Raw genomic sequence first — 14,400 nt, forward strand, 5'->3', positions numbered from 1 at the left:
TTTTTAAGCACTAAAGGGAAATTTTGCATTCATTTGGGCACTTCACACACCATATTTTCAGATATTTAAAATAAATATTGGTTCACAGCTGAATATTACCTTACATAAACTCGCCTTGTAAAGTGACAACAGAATTTTCACAACAGTGACTGCTTTTACACATTGCATCCTCTAACCAGAAGAATTTTAAAACCTTTTTTTGGTCTACTTACTGTTTAAAAAAAAGTTAAATAATTGTGTTTCAGTATTTCATAGTTAAGTATAGGGAGAAATAAAAGCAGATGACTCCATTTAGTTTGTTTAACATTAAAGGAAGGATTGGTTTTGTGACTGGTGTATTTTTAAAGGTAATGTAATTAATGATACAATTAGCTTTTAAGACTCTATAAATGGAAGAGACATTTTGGCTGTGATGGTGGGGATAAAGAGGAAGGTTTGATGTTACTATTTCCAGAGGCAGTTTGAACACTTTTAATTGCTATTCACTAATCTTATGTTCCTAGGTGGATTAAATTTGAAGAAAAAGTGGAACAGGGTGGAGAGAGATGGAGCAAACCCCATGTGGCTACATTGTCCCTTCATAGCTTATTTGAGCTGAGGACATGCATGGAGAAAGGATCCATCATGCTTGACAGGGAGGCTTCTTCTCTCCCTCAGTTAATGGGTGAGTGTACTGTTTGAAGTTTTCTTATCTCAGCTTTACCTACTAATCCATTAATTTCCATCAATATTTCTAGTATAAGCAAAGCAGTGTTTGCTTTTTTTTTAACATTATAAAAGTATATGATTTATTGCAAATACTTTGCAACACATATATAAATATTAAGTAGAAACTAAAGAATTATCATTTTTTTCTTCCATGAATTATAGCCATTGCTAGCATTTTTGACATATTTCCATTCAGTTATGCTCTTCAATACTCTCCTCTATTCATTTAAAAATTGTAATATGCATATCCAGGTTCATATTTGCTTTCTTAAAATTAATACGTAAATATAACACATAAACATACATACAATTATCTTGTATTATTGCACTGTATAAATGAACACAAGATTCTTACAGCTCTTTGGCTTTGGAAATTGCACTAAACTTCTCTATGCCTTGTTTTCATAATCTGGAAGAGGATAATCCTTTGTAAGAAAGAAACTAGTCTAGGCTAGGGTTAGGAATAAAGCTGATATTCTAGGTGTAAATCAGGCATCTTTAGCTGTGTGTAGAAAAAGATTGCACCGAGAAAAGGAGCCATTATTTTTTTAACTTTTAAAAAATAATTTCCTTGAGCACCATGGTTACAAACCTGTTCATAGTTGGGTGACAGTCATAAAATGAACATCACCCTTCACCAGAGCAACTTTACTACCACTACTGTTCCCCATTTCCCCTCCTACACTTCCTGTCTGTCTTCAGGACATGGCTTCTATTTATTTCTCTATCATTGTTATGGTTGTTGTTAGTGTAGTTATTTCTCTAATTGTGCTCACCACTCTTTGTAGTAAGCTTCATATCATGGCTGTATCTCTATTGTCTCTGAGTATTATTACCATACTGTCTTACTTTTCTTAAATACCACAAATAAGTGAGACTTTTATGTCTATCTCTCACCCTCTGACTTATTTCACTCAACAGACATGTCTCATATCCATCCATATCAGCAACTTTCCTGAGTTTATTTTCCTAACAGTGGCATCATGTAGATGTACCACAGTTTCTATAGCCATTCATCTTGTTGGGCACCTGGGTTGTTTCCAGGTTCTGGCTGTAAATAGAACTGCGGTGAACGTAGGAGTGCATAGGGTAAAGAAGCCATTAGTTGATAGATCAGCATCTAAACAGGTTATATGGGTATCATGTACAACCCCTGGCATGGAAAGGCATGGAAGTTTTGGCATATTTTTCAATGTGTTATAGGCAGCGAATGTTGTCTTATCATGTTGAACATATTGGACTCACATCAGCACAATCCAACCAGTTGTAGTTGTTTTCATTTCCTAGAAAGAGCTTGGCCTAAATTGCCCTATCCATTTAATATATATGCATTTTGAAGATTGAATTTATTTTCATATTCGGTAAAGAGGTTTCCCCTCATTGTTCCTAAAAATAAAATCCATAACCAGCTGATACTGCAACTGTAGGGATGACCTCACTTTTCCAAAATACCTGGAGGCTGCCTGCTTTGAGACTGTGAAGAAAACAATGAATTTCAGCCTCTTCAAAACATAACAGTGGAAAGCCTCTGTGTAATTTTAGTCTATCACAGATTTGAATATCTGTAGATGGAAGGCATATACAAATGAGTAGCATTTATATTCAAAAATGTATTAGTTGTTAAATGAGACACATATGTGTATATATATATTATAGTTAGAGTATATGTGTCCAGTTCTTCAGAGAGCCAATTAGATTTGTAAGAAAGTCCCACACTTTTCATGAATCTGAGCTTTTGCTTAAATTGTAAATGGAGAAAAGGAAAAGAATAATGTGAGAATTCTGGGTAGAAGAACTAATTAATTTTTACATATAAACAGCATGATGTGTGAGCTTGTATCATCTATAGTTCAAGCCCTCAAGTAGGGTTTGGATTTCCAAGTCTACCACAGCATGAATGAGGTAACTTCCAAGCTCTTATTCATCTAGGTAGGTAGAAAGTAATGTAGGACATATTGCTCTACATAGAAATTTTCATATTTGACCAGGTGAAAGTGACTGAAAATGACTTTTCATAGTTGAGGAGAGATCTTGGATTACTGTCCTCAGCAAAAGTGGAACTTAACTATAGAGAAAAGCTAAATGTTGTTTTTCTGTTTAACTCCTTACACCTCCCTTCTTCAAGAAAGATTAAAATCAATCAATCTTTAAAATCAATCAATGTGAAAAATTAGAATTTTGGAATTCTCAAAAGAAACTAATCTAAGGCTGGAGAGACAGTACAGGGGTTAAAGTGAATGTGGATGATTCTGGTTTGATTCCGCCAGCTTGCATTTGGTCTCCCAAGCACTGCTAGACATGACCTAGTAGTAAGTCCAGAGCACAGTCAGATATGGCAATAACCCATTCACCCTGCTTAAAAAGAAAATAATCTGACTTAAAGGTGTCTGAGTAGCTCCACTACTATAAACTATGACCTTAGTACTACCATATACTATGAGACCTTATTAATTTTTTAATAAAAATAAAATAAATGGACCATAGAAATAGTACAAAGTTAAGGTGCTTGCCTTACATTCAATAGCTAGCACTAGTGGTGCCCTAATACCACTAAGAGTTATCTCTGACCACAGAGCCAGGAGTAAAATCCTGAACACTACCACCTCCTCAAAAATAATTGAGTTTAAAGAAGTTGAAAAAATAGTAGCATATAGTTGCAGAACAAAAGAGAAACTTAAGACAATTTGTGGTTAATCTAGAGAAAGAATAAATGTTGTGGTCTAAGAACCACCCAAAATATTACCTATATTCAAAATATTTTTACCTTTTCTTAGGCCATAATTGCCACTTGAAATTCTACTCTTTATTTATTTTACTGAGCCCAGGATTTGGTGTCTATTAAATTATGCATACTCTTTGTACATATATTATATTAATTCCATGAGATGTAGAATCATAAAAAGAATGTTCGATTTAGTTTTAGGAAAGTCTAATGGAAATTTACTTCTATGAGCATGGTTTACCAGGGTGAAAGTAAACCTTAATCAGAATGAATTCTGACAAGATGTTGTGGGAACTATTTGAGGATTTTAGGTCTAAATTTACATACTTATATGCTGATTTAAATATAAGTACTTTTATTCAGATGATTCTACATGCTACTAATGAAGCCCTGACAATACAATAAGTGTGGTGCACTTATTTGATAAACAAGTGGAAAAATACTAGAGTGTAGACAGAACTAAGAAAAATCTAACTTTTCATTTTCTGTAGCTGAAGCTGAGTCTCAAAAGTTAAAGTTGAATAACATTCTTGGACTTTTCTATTGATGCTCTTCAGTATCTTTAGTACCAAAAGAACTCTTCTCCCTATGGCCCATCTAGTGTTCAGTAACAGACACTTACCATGTGGTGAAAGGGAGAATTCTACATTTTATTGGAACTTCCTCAACCGAATGAGTAGGGAAATTTTGCATTACGTATGTTTAAGATGGGTTCAAAATACATTTTACATTCTCATGTTAGCATTCCTTTATTTTATATTATCTGCTGTGGACTCTTCTCTGCCTTTCATGCACTTACTGTAAAAGTACTGTCATTAAAATTTTATACTGTCAAATCTTTTTTTTTATTTCTGCCTCTTAAGTGGTGTTCGGGAGCCCAGGAACCCACAGGAAATTTTTAGCAGGCTGGGCCAGTGATTCAGTGTAAGGTCCAATGATAAATTGCTGCTTGGGCCCTAATGTTTTGGGAATATCTGAACCACCCCAGTGGTGCTCAGGGGTGCCTGGAATGGAATGCTATGCTATTCTGTCTCCTAGCTGGCACCTGATCTCTTGTTAATATCACCACTCAGTGATTTTTGCTGTACAGATGCTGGGCAAGCAGACTAAGAGCCAGTACTGTCTTTCTGAAGGTGATGGTACAGCAAACTAACTCAGAGATAATTAACATACATCACAATGAAAAAAGAAATAAAAAAAAGTAACAGACATAGCAGTTGGGAGAGAAGGGTGTGTTTAGAAGAATGTAATGATCTAAGAGAAATAGTTAAAAATCTCGACGTAAAACATTAAACTGGGTATAAAAGAGGAAAGAAAAAACACTTGATTCATTTTAATGCCAAAAGAAGTCATGGCAGTTGAGTTACTGAATCATGGTGATAATTCAGAGTTGAAAGTTTTGTATGACTTACTTAGTCTTTATATATCCTTCCCTTCACCTCAAGTGTATCTTATTACAAAGAGAAATTGTGCTATCACTCTTGCCCCTGTACTGAGCTTTTTGAGATACTTCCTCAACCCTTAAATGATCTTCAGAATGTGTTCTAGTTTTGTGTGCTACTGCTTGTACATGGAATTTCTAGTTGCTCACACCTTTCATACCACCTAGGAATAAAAGTCTTCTGCTTTGATAGACCAATAACTATCTCATTAACTGATTATATTTGTATAAATTTGTCTAAAATGTTGTTTTCAAAGGTACTGTGGACTTATGTATTTATTTTCCGAATCTTGGTTCTTGTTAACTTTAGTCCTTTCCCCCATCTCTATTTATTAACATCTCTTTCTTGGCTTGCACAAACCTTGCATATATATCCAGATTTTGTAATAGAGCTTTTTTTTAATTGTACCTGTATAGGTTACAATTTTTGTTTATTCTTTTACTTTAACTTCAATTTAATTTTTTTTTATTGAGACCATTGTGAAATATAAGTCCTTCATAGTTGGATTTCAAGCATAGTGACAGTGAATTAGGGCTATTCCCACCACCAGTGTTGACCTCTCTCCACCACCAAAGTTTCCAGTATGTATTCCATGATTCAACCCTTAGCCCCATGGCCTATCATTGTAACAGGTTCTATTTTAAATTTAGATTGCTATAGTTTTTGTCTCTTGATTCTTGACTTTGGCTTGGGTATTTAGTTTGGACCATTTTTTCCCCTTCATCAATGTACCTGAGACCACTTGGCCCCTGGGTCCCATCCTCTTTCTCTTTTTTTTCTTTTCTCAATTTGTAAAAATAAAGTAGAAATTTAAGGTAAAGCAAGGTGATTCATGTCCCATGGTTCTTTGGGGATTCCCTGTCTAGAAGATTCAAATAGAATTAAAAAAGGGGGGGAGTTGCAGGTTTTGTGTCCTTGTTTTTGTTTTGCATAGGCACAGAAAACATTGGGGTAATTAGAAAAAATACCCTTGGTCTAAAAAAATAACAGTGTTTCTAACCATGGGGAAATTAGAAAGCAAATACCCTTGGCCTAAAATAATAACAGAGTGTCTCTACCCATGAAGCATCTTATCATAAGACCAACTATAGGCTCTGGGCATACCAGTTATCCAGCTTCGAGTTCTTTTTTCATGGACCCAAAAAGTTCTACTCAATTATGGTTGACTTCTGCTTTTAGATACTTTGCTCTTTTTGTACAGAGCCTATGTTTTTTTAAATTTTTTATTTTTAATTATGAGAACAAAGATGCAAAGAAAGAGGACAAGGTAAAGTTACAGTGGAAGGACAATCACCCATAACATAATTCTCAGAAGAAGTCCCCTTGCTGATATCTTAACTTTGAACTTTCAGCCAAAGAACATTAAGATAAATAAAACAGAATTCATGTACAATTACTTTGTCCCTCAAGTCTCCAGATTGTAACACATTATAATATTTCTTAACAGCACACAAGGCAATTTAAAGCCATAAAACTTACGTAACTCCTTAAACATTAGAGGCATAGTATTTTTTACATTTCCATGTACATGCATATTAGCTTAAGTTAACCTCAAATTTTAAGTGTTTTTTTTTTATAATATAATTTTTATTTTGATCATAGTGGCTTACATATTGTTGACAATAATATTTTAGGTACATATTTACATAAAATCAGGGGGGATTCTCATCACCGAACTGTCCTCCCTACACCTCCGTTTTTGTCCTACCTCCCATATCCTCTTCCCTCACCCCCAGGGTTGCTAGAATATGTGGTCCCCTCTGTATCTAGCCTACTACTTGGTAGTCTTGCACCTGTTTGGTCCTGGTGCCTCCCTTATTTCCCCCTCTAACTGGGGGGTAGGACTAGCTAGAAGTGTTTTTTTTTTTTAAGGATTAGAGTCAAAGGAGCACAGTAAAAACTGTGTTAGAGTGGCAATTGTTGTTTGCATATGCCCACCAAAATATGAGGGGCATGGAAAGGAATAACCTTGGCCTAAATACTGAGGCCCTACCCCTGAAGTTTCCTGGCATAAGACCAACTGTAGGCTCCAGGCAAGCAAGATCATCCAATCCAAGACATTGTCTGTAGTGCCAACACACTTTTATTTTTCACACAATCTCTGTTGTTGGTATCATATTTCTGTATTAAAGATCCTGGAATCTGTATATCCTACGTTGAAGTCAGGGCATGGAGCGTCCTCTCGTTTCACCTCACAATTAAAGGGTAATGCAGGAAGCCCTGTCCTGTAAGCAGGTCGTTGTTGTTGTTAAGTCTTCTCAGTGTTAAGGGAAGTCTCTTGAGCAGGTCGATGTCTGAGCAGTGGTAGGGTCTTCCATGGTAGAGGTTTGCTTCCAGGTGATGTTATAGACAAACCTGGATGTTTCGTGGATGTCTTCCCTGGTTCAGGGGTGAATGGAAAATGCCCCTTCTTCTGAGGCCTGTGCCAGGTCGTTATGTCAATGTTCAGGGTGTAAGGTCCCTTTGCACTATAAGATTTGTGTGTTCCAATCTCTATTAGATAGAATCTTATTTGTATGTATAGTGTTTTCCCATTTTTAATGTGCCTATGCAAAAAAGGAGCAATGCCAAGTGGCATTTATTGGTGCATATGGGGGCCGTAAGAACAAGTCCAACAATCCCCATGACATGGTTCAATCATAAGCATTAAACTGGGGGACTCTTTCACCAAAATTCCTTGTTGAACAGCTCATAAAGAGAAGATAAAAAGAGGTTAGAATTATCACTGTATAAGGGAATATTTAGTAAGACTTATAGCTGTCAGAGAAAAAAATACAAAATATTTGAAAGAAATACGTGTCCATTTTATGTCTTTTGAAGCAGTTTGGGGTTGTTACACACAATGCACGGCTTTGGTCTGTGATTAGGATTGTGCAGTACTGAAGTTAAAAAGAGTAATGTGGGTTAGTGATGTTTGGGGGGTGAGAGAGTTAAGGAGTAAAAGTGAGCTTTGTAGGGGTGTGGAAAAGATCAGAATACAAAATGGACATTCTGTATATGCAAAACTTAACATAAGGATAAAGAATACTCTTAATACATGCAGTGCTAGCCCCCGTGCGGTTTTCCATATGTAGACTGGTCAGAATTTGCCAGTGAAAAACTTAGTGCAACCGAGCAAAACTCAGCACACCCCAAGTTAGGACCCCCATTTCTGGCCTCCTGGGCTGCCACCCCTAGATGGCCTGGAGGCCGGGGGCAGAAGAGGGGAATGTTGGGGTGCCATGGAGCTGATTTAATCAGCTTTCATCTGATTTCAGCCACAATAGGTGGTAAGGCAGGGAAATTTTCCCTGAAAGTAAGTTGTTGCTGTTTTCTAGTCACCAGGGTGTCATATGAATCCACCCTGGAGCAAGTCAGTGCCAGGGATAGGGCCTCTCAGGGTGGAAGTTTGTTTTTTTGGTGCTGTGGTGCAGAAAACCATGCCGAAGTTCGAAGGATGGGATCCAAGTTTTGGGAATAAATGGTCAATGTTTTGATCAGCTGAGGACTAAATTGAGTCACTATGACAAATGTTCAGGGTGAAAGGCACACCTCTACTATAAAATCTATGACTTTCTATTCCTATTAGATAAAAACTTCTTTTCTATACATAAGCTTCCCCGTTTTAATGTGCCTATGCAAAGAGGAACAATGCTACATGAAAATGCCACTGATGCATATGGACTAAAAATAACAAGTCAAACATTCTCTATAACCTGATTCTAACCTGAACTCAGATGTCAAGAGAGACCTATCTACTAGAGTTTCCTACTAAGCAGATCCAAAACAGTGATGGGGATAGCTGCATCTACTTAAAAATATACACTAAGAATTATAACTGTTAAGGAAATGCATCTAAAGAAATATAAAAAGGAAATATAGATATACCTTTTAATTCTTTTTAAATAAATCAATTACTGTTTGATATGGAAGAAGTCTAAACTGTGAATCAGAAAACATGGTTTGTTTGGGGCAGGGATTGTCACCAATTAGCCTCGTGTGTGCAAGCAAGTTGCCCAATCTTTTTTGACCTGTATACCAGAAGGTTGAACTTGATGATTCCTGAGATTCTAATTAGTTCTGACTTTCTTCTATTGATACATTCTCTACCAATTTGTGGTGTCTGTGGGATTTTGAACACTGAAAGTCTAATTGCAGTGTAGTTGTGAAATGGTTCCTGTCCGTCTCTTTCTTTGAAAGGTTTTGTAGTTTATGGCTTAAAGAGATCCCTGTAATGTGGCCATTTTTAAAGGAAACTTAATGCAAGGGCATAAGCCACACAGATGTTTTAACCTATTCTAACTTGTGATTTCTAGGCATTAGTAACAGAGGGCTGGCTGTGTATATGTAGATATTGGCTTGAGAGTACAAGGGAGGAAAGATAGAGGGAAGCCCTGCCAAGAGGGGTAGATAAGAAATACTTTAATCTACAACCCTGGAATTAGAGTAGGAGTTGATAACACTTTTAGCAGATTTTCTGGGACTGTTTATTTTTACAGTTTGTCTGTAAAATGGACTTTGCACGTTGAGCACCACTTAAAGGGCAAGCAAGTGTTGTCTTCATCTAACCCTATCAAAAACTGGGAGAAGAAATACAGATGGCCTAAAGGCACATGAAAAAAAGCTCTATATAACTAAACAACAGGGAGATGCAAATCAAAAGTACAATGAGGTACCATCTCAGGCTACTGAGACTGGCACACATCACAAAGCACAAGAACAACCAGTGCTGGTATGGATGTGTGGAGAAAGGACTCTCATGCACTGCTGGTGGAATGCCATCTAGTTCAGCATTTCTGGAAAGCAATGTAATATTCTTTAAAAAAAAAAAGTGAAATTTGTACTTCCTAATGCAATACCATTCCTAGAGATATACCCTAGGAACACAATACAATACAAAAGTGCCCTCTTCACACCTATATTTATTGCAGCATTATTTACAATAGAAGCTGGAAACAACCCAGGTGTCTGACAACAGATGAGTAACTAAAGAAACTGTTTTATATCTACACAATGGAATACTATGCAGCCATTAGAATAATGAAGTCATAAATTTCACTTATACATGGATGGACACAGAAAATAAAATGCTGAGAAAAATGAGTTGGGGAGAGGGATAAACATAGAATAATCTCACTCATCACTGGAATATAAGAAAAATAAAAGACAATGTAGGGATGATATACAGATATAATAGAGAAGAAAATCAGGGGGGACCACTCGAATGGCAGGTAGCTTGCCACAGAGTGCAATTAGAGTAGAGAAAGTCTAATATGAAAAGGACATTTATGGCACCCCTTCATTCTGCAGTAGTACAAACCAAAATATCACAAAGAGAATGGGTGGGAGAGAAAGATGAGAAGGAGAGAAGTAAAATACTTTCTAAAAGGCAAGCCAGAGATGGTGGGTGGGAAGGACAGGGGCAATCAGGGAGGGTGAGAAGGAGACTGTTCAATTTGGTGGTGGGAAATGTGCACTCTGTGAAGGTTGTTAGATATTGTAGACTGTAAACTCAATTATGAAAAACTTTATCTGTGAAAAAATACTGTATTATGAACAACCTTGTGACCATGTGTTTAAATTAAAATATATATTAAAAAGAAAAAATAGAAAGAGAAAAGAATGTTGTGTTTATAGCACCTTATTATTTTACCTGTGGAACATAAGGTTAATCTATAATTACTAAGATAAGTTCATGTAGCTTTATTAAGTAGGCTTGGCTAGTTAAAATGCATAAGAATGGGGGGGGGGGCCGGGCGGTGGCGCTGGAGGTAAGGTGCCTGCCTTGCCTGCGCTAGCCTAGGACGGACCGCGGTTCGATCCCCCGGCGTCCCATATGGTCCCCCAAGAAGCCAGGAGCAACTTCTGAGCGCATAGCCAGGAGTAACCCCTGAGCGTCACAGGGTGTGGCCCAAAAACAAAAACAAAAAAAAAAAAAAAAAAAAAAAAAGAATTGGGGCGGGAGCAATAGCACAGCGGTAGGGCGTTTGCATGGACCCAGGTTCAATCTCCGGCATCCCATATGGTCCCCCCATGTCTGAGTGCAGAGCAAGGAGTAACCTCTGAGCGCTGCTGGGTGTGGCACAACAACAACAACAACAACAACAACAAGAACTACTCAAGAATTAAAATTATTTTCAAGCAAAACTTTGTATGGGAGGGACTTTTTCTGCCTTATACAGGCTTCCTACAAAATGGCTTGATGTTACATGATATTTATGACTCCTGTACTTGACATGTGATAGAGAAACCTAGATTCAGCCTTCATTACGTGGCTTCCCAGTTATTGATTGTACACTATGGAGAGATTGGTTTCTCACTAGAATCTGTGAAACCAGTTTAGTACATTCTGGCTCTAAAATTAAGACGAGATGCTAAGAGAAATGTTTATGCCAAAATAGAATTCCTTGATGTTCTGATGTATATATACATACTTCCAAAAGTTTCTATATATAAAAGTCTTTATATATATGTATATATATGTATAAAGACGCTAGAATGGCTGGAAAATGCTATTTAGTTATCCTACCAAAGATCAACAGTTTTCTTTTTTAACTTTGGAAGTTTTATTCTTTATTCTCCACTTTCGAACACTGAGAAGGAGAGCCAAGAGGAAATATTTGAAGTATGGTAGTCACAATCTTACACATTAAAATGTAGGCAGGTGATTCATTGATGTGGTTCCATGCAGGAGATAGAATTGTATGTATGCTATATTACTTGCATGCTGTGATGTGGATAATGTCATTGCATATCATACACAATTCTAAGCTCCATTCTGGATATGGGAACTATTGATCTGCCATATAAAAGAATGCACAGGCTATATTTATGTTAGATTGCTAACATACTGACTTGTGAAAGGACAATTTTTGTTTTATATTAAAATAAAACTTACGTTGTAAAGTGGTTTTTGAAGGCTTGAGGGTCTCACTAGTGATAACAGTCTATAGGGCTGGCAATTCAATGCAAAGTCTTGAGGATATGGTAGTACTCCAGCCAGTTGGCAATGGGGACTTCCCAGGCTACCCTGGAAGTACTGGGGGACAGACTTCTGGGTCTTACCAGTAAGTATTGGGTATTGGGTATCAGGTATTGGGAACAATATGGGGCAACCATGTGGTTTTAAATTCAGTATATTGTGCAGGAATTAGACCTGGATATGGCATATGCAAGGCTTGCACACTAATTGCTGTACTATCTACCTCTCACTAAAACTTGATCTTTAGCAGACTTCAAGGACCATTTTTGTAAAATGTAGTCATCTTTACAAACTTAAAAATTATTTTGCTAATAGAAATTTTATTTTAGGTGGATAAGAGTCTAAAACTAAAATTAGCCTTTATGATTAATTTTATAGCAAAATCTGGTCAGGTTACATTTTGAAATAACTTATGAATTATACTGGAAAGACTCACTGATTATAAACAAACAAAATAAATGTCTCTTTTTAGAAAACATAAAAAATAGTTTAACCTGAATTGATTGGTCTTCAACTAATCTAATATAGAGTAGTTATTATTTTCTTAATATTATCTTATTACATTATAGAACAATCCTAGAAAGTTTAAAAATCAGTAAAATGACTTGACTACTTTGTAATTCAGTTTGAGTTATTTTATATCTCTGGGTCACTTTCTTAATAAATAACATTAAATTTTAAGATATTAGCTTTTGAGTTAATTGAAAAATACAATTTTCTTGTAGAACACAGCAAGTTCTTGTGGTTTTTGTGAATTTACCATTAACTGGGGTTGAAAACATAAACAATACAAAGAAATGGACAGAGTCTTGAGCCTTTTGAAATGTTCTATCAATAGTGACATGTTTATATCTCAATGTTGGAAATTAGGAAAGCAGTATATTAAAATGAATAAAAGAAGCCATTCATAAAGTTAGACTAAAAAATGACTTTGTTGTCTTGTAATAAAATTTAATTTCTTTTTCTTTTTTTTAATCAGAGATGATAGTTGACCATCAGATTGAGACAGGCCTATTGAAACCTGACCTTAAGGACAAGGTAACCTATACTTTGCTCCGGAAGCACCGGCATCAAACCAAGAAATCCAACCTTCGTTCCTTGGCTGATATTGGGAAGACAGTTTCCAGTGCAAGTAGAATGTTTACCAACCCTGATAATGGTAATGCAGGTGATGTCTGGCTGCAGCTATCTTTTACCAGTATCACTCATCTCACCTCAACTCTGTCTTTTCTCCTCCGTAATTTTTGTTTATATTTCCTCTCAATCTCATATATCACAGCCATTTCATAATGATGTGTTTTGTTCAATCGGGGATGCAACCTTGTTGGAAAGATTGTAGAACTTAGAATGGTCTGCAGATGCTGATAGGCCTTTCTTGATGCATATATATCTATTCTGATTGAGCTAGTTTAGTCATAATTTTATGATTAACCACTAAATATTTCAGACAAATTTGCAAGTTTGTAGATTAGTGAGTATATCAAGGAACATGCTTTGTATGTGGTAATTTATCCACATTAGGACAAACTGAAATATGATTCCATAATCTAAAATCTCATATAATAAAGGGTTTGCTTGGTATACCAAATGAATTTTCATTAAGATAAAACTCAATATTATTTTTTACTGTTTTAAAATAACCTATTTTTCTTTTGCAATATTCAAAGAAAAATATCAGATTCAATATACAGCATTAGGAAAGGCAATGACTGATTTATACTCTATTGCATTCACTAATATTTCTTATACAGCATCTTTTTTCATCATTCTTCATTTCAAGTAAAAATTATGTTTCTTTTTGCAACCTGAGAAGAAGTTCATTTTCCTAAAGTATGGAAAAGGCAAGATTGGTAGAAAAAGTTTCTAAACATTGGTAGAAATATCTCAGCGATTTAGTATTAAGAACAATGATAGTTTTACTCAATGTCCTCAGTTATACATACAGAATAACATTAAAACAAGTTTTCATGCAGAAGGTAAACTTAGTGAATTGTATAAAGTTAAATCTAACTCAGGAACATTATTTATGAAATTGGTTTTTTTTTTATTTAGTATTCAAATCAATTGCTAGCTAGTAGAGAACTTACTATTTTAGTAAATTTTAGAGTCATTCTGTTTCTTTCTTTTGCAGGGAGTGATTTACCAAAAAAGATGTAGTGATGTTTAGATGTAGTGATGTTTAGACGCAGTGGTACTGAAATCGGGGGGTTGCCCAGGCCACCCTGGCATGTTCAGAAGCCCTTTGATAATGCTGGGGAGGGGGGATGATGGGGTACCAAGAAATAAAGGCTCAACTGCATACAAGACAAATACCATAATCCATTGTCTTGTTTTTTTTTTTTTTTGACCTGACCTATTATATTTTTTAGTACTTAATGATTAGCCATTCAGAGCCAAATGAAAATTTTACAATTTGCTTTTGGTTTGGGTTTTTGTGTTTGCTTATTTTTGGTTTTTGGGTTAAACCTACTAATAATGGCATGGCACAGGATGTGCTCCTGGATATGCAATTAGGAATTACTCCTGTAATTTCTCTAATTGAGAATTACTTTGTGGGGGGTGCTTCA

At 35.9% G+C, this 14,400-nt stretch overlaps 1 protein-coding gene across 2 annotated transcripts in view; it reads left to right on the forward strand.

The window, feature by feature from the left end:
• The window catches only part of SLC4A4 (solute carrier family 4 member 4), a 468,271-nt gene that overhangs the window by 205,520 nt on the left and 248,351 nt on the right, over positions 1-14,400 (forward strand). For both annotated transcript variants that reach the window (XM_049789908.1, XM_049789909.1), the window contains exons 5-6: positions 504-664; positions 12,813-13,018. In XM_049789908.1, the coding sequence (XP_049645865.1) occupies positions 504-664; positions 12,813-13,018 (367 nt within the window). The remainder of the gene's footprint in view (positions 1-503; positions 665-12,812; positions 13,019-14,400) is intronic.

Source organism: Suncus etruscus, chromosome 16 (assembly GCF_024139225.1).
Source record: "Suncus etruscus isolate mSunEtr1 chromosome 16, mSunEtr1.pri.cur, whole genome shotgun sequence".
Classification (NCBI taxonomy): domain Eukaryota; kingdom Metazoa; phylum Chordata; class Mammalia; order Eulipotyphla; family Soricidae; genus Suncus; species Suncus etruscus.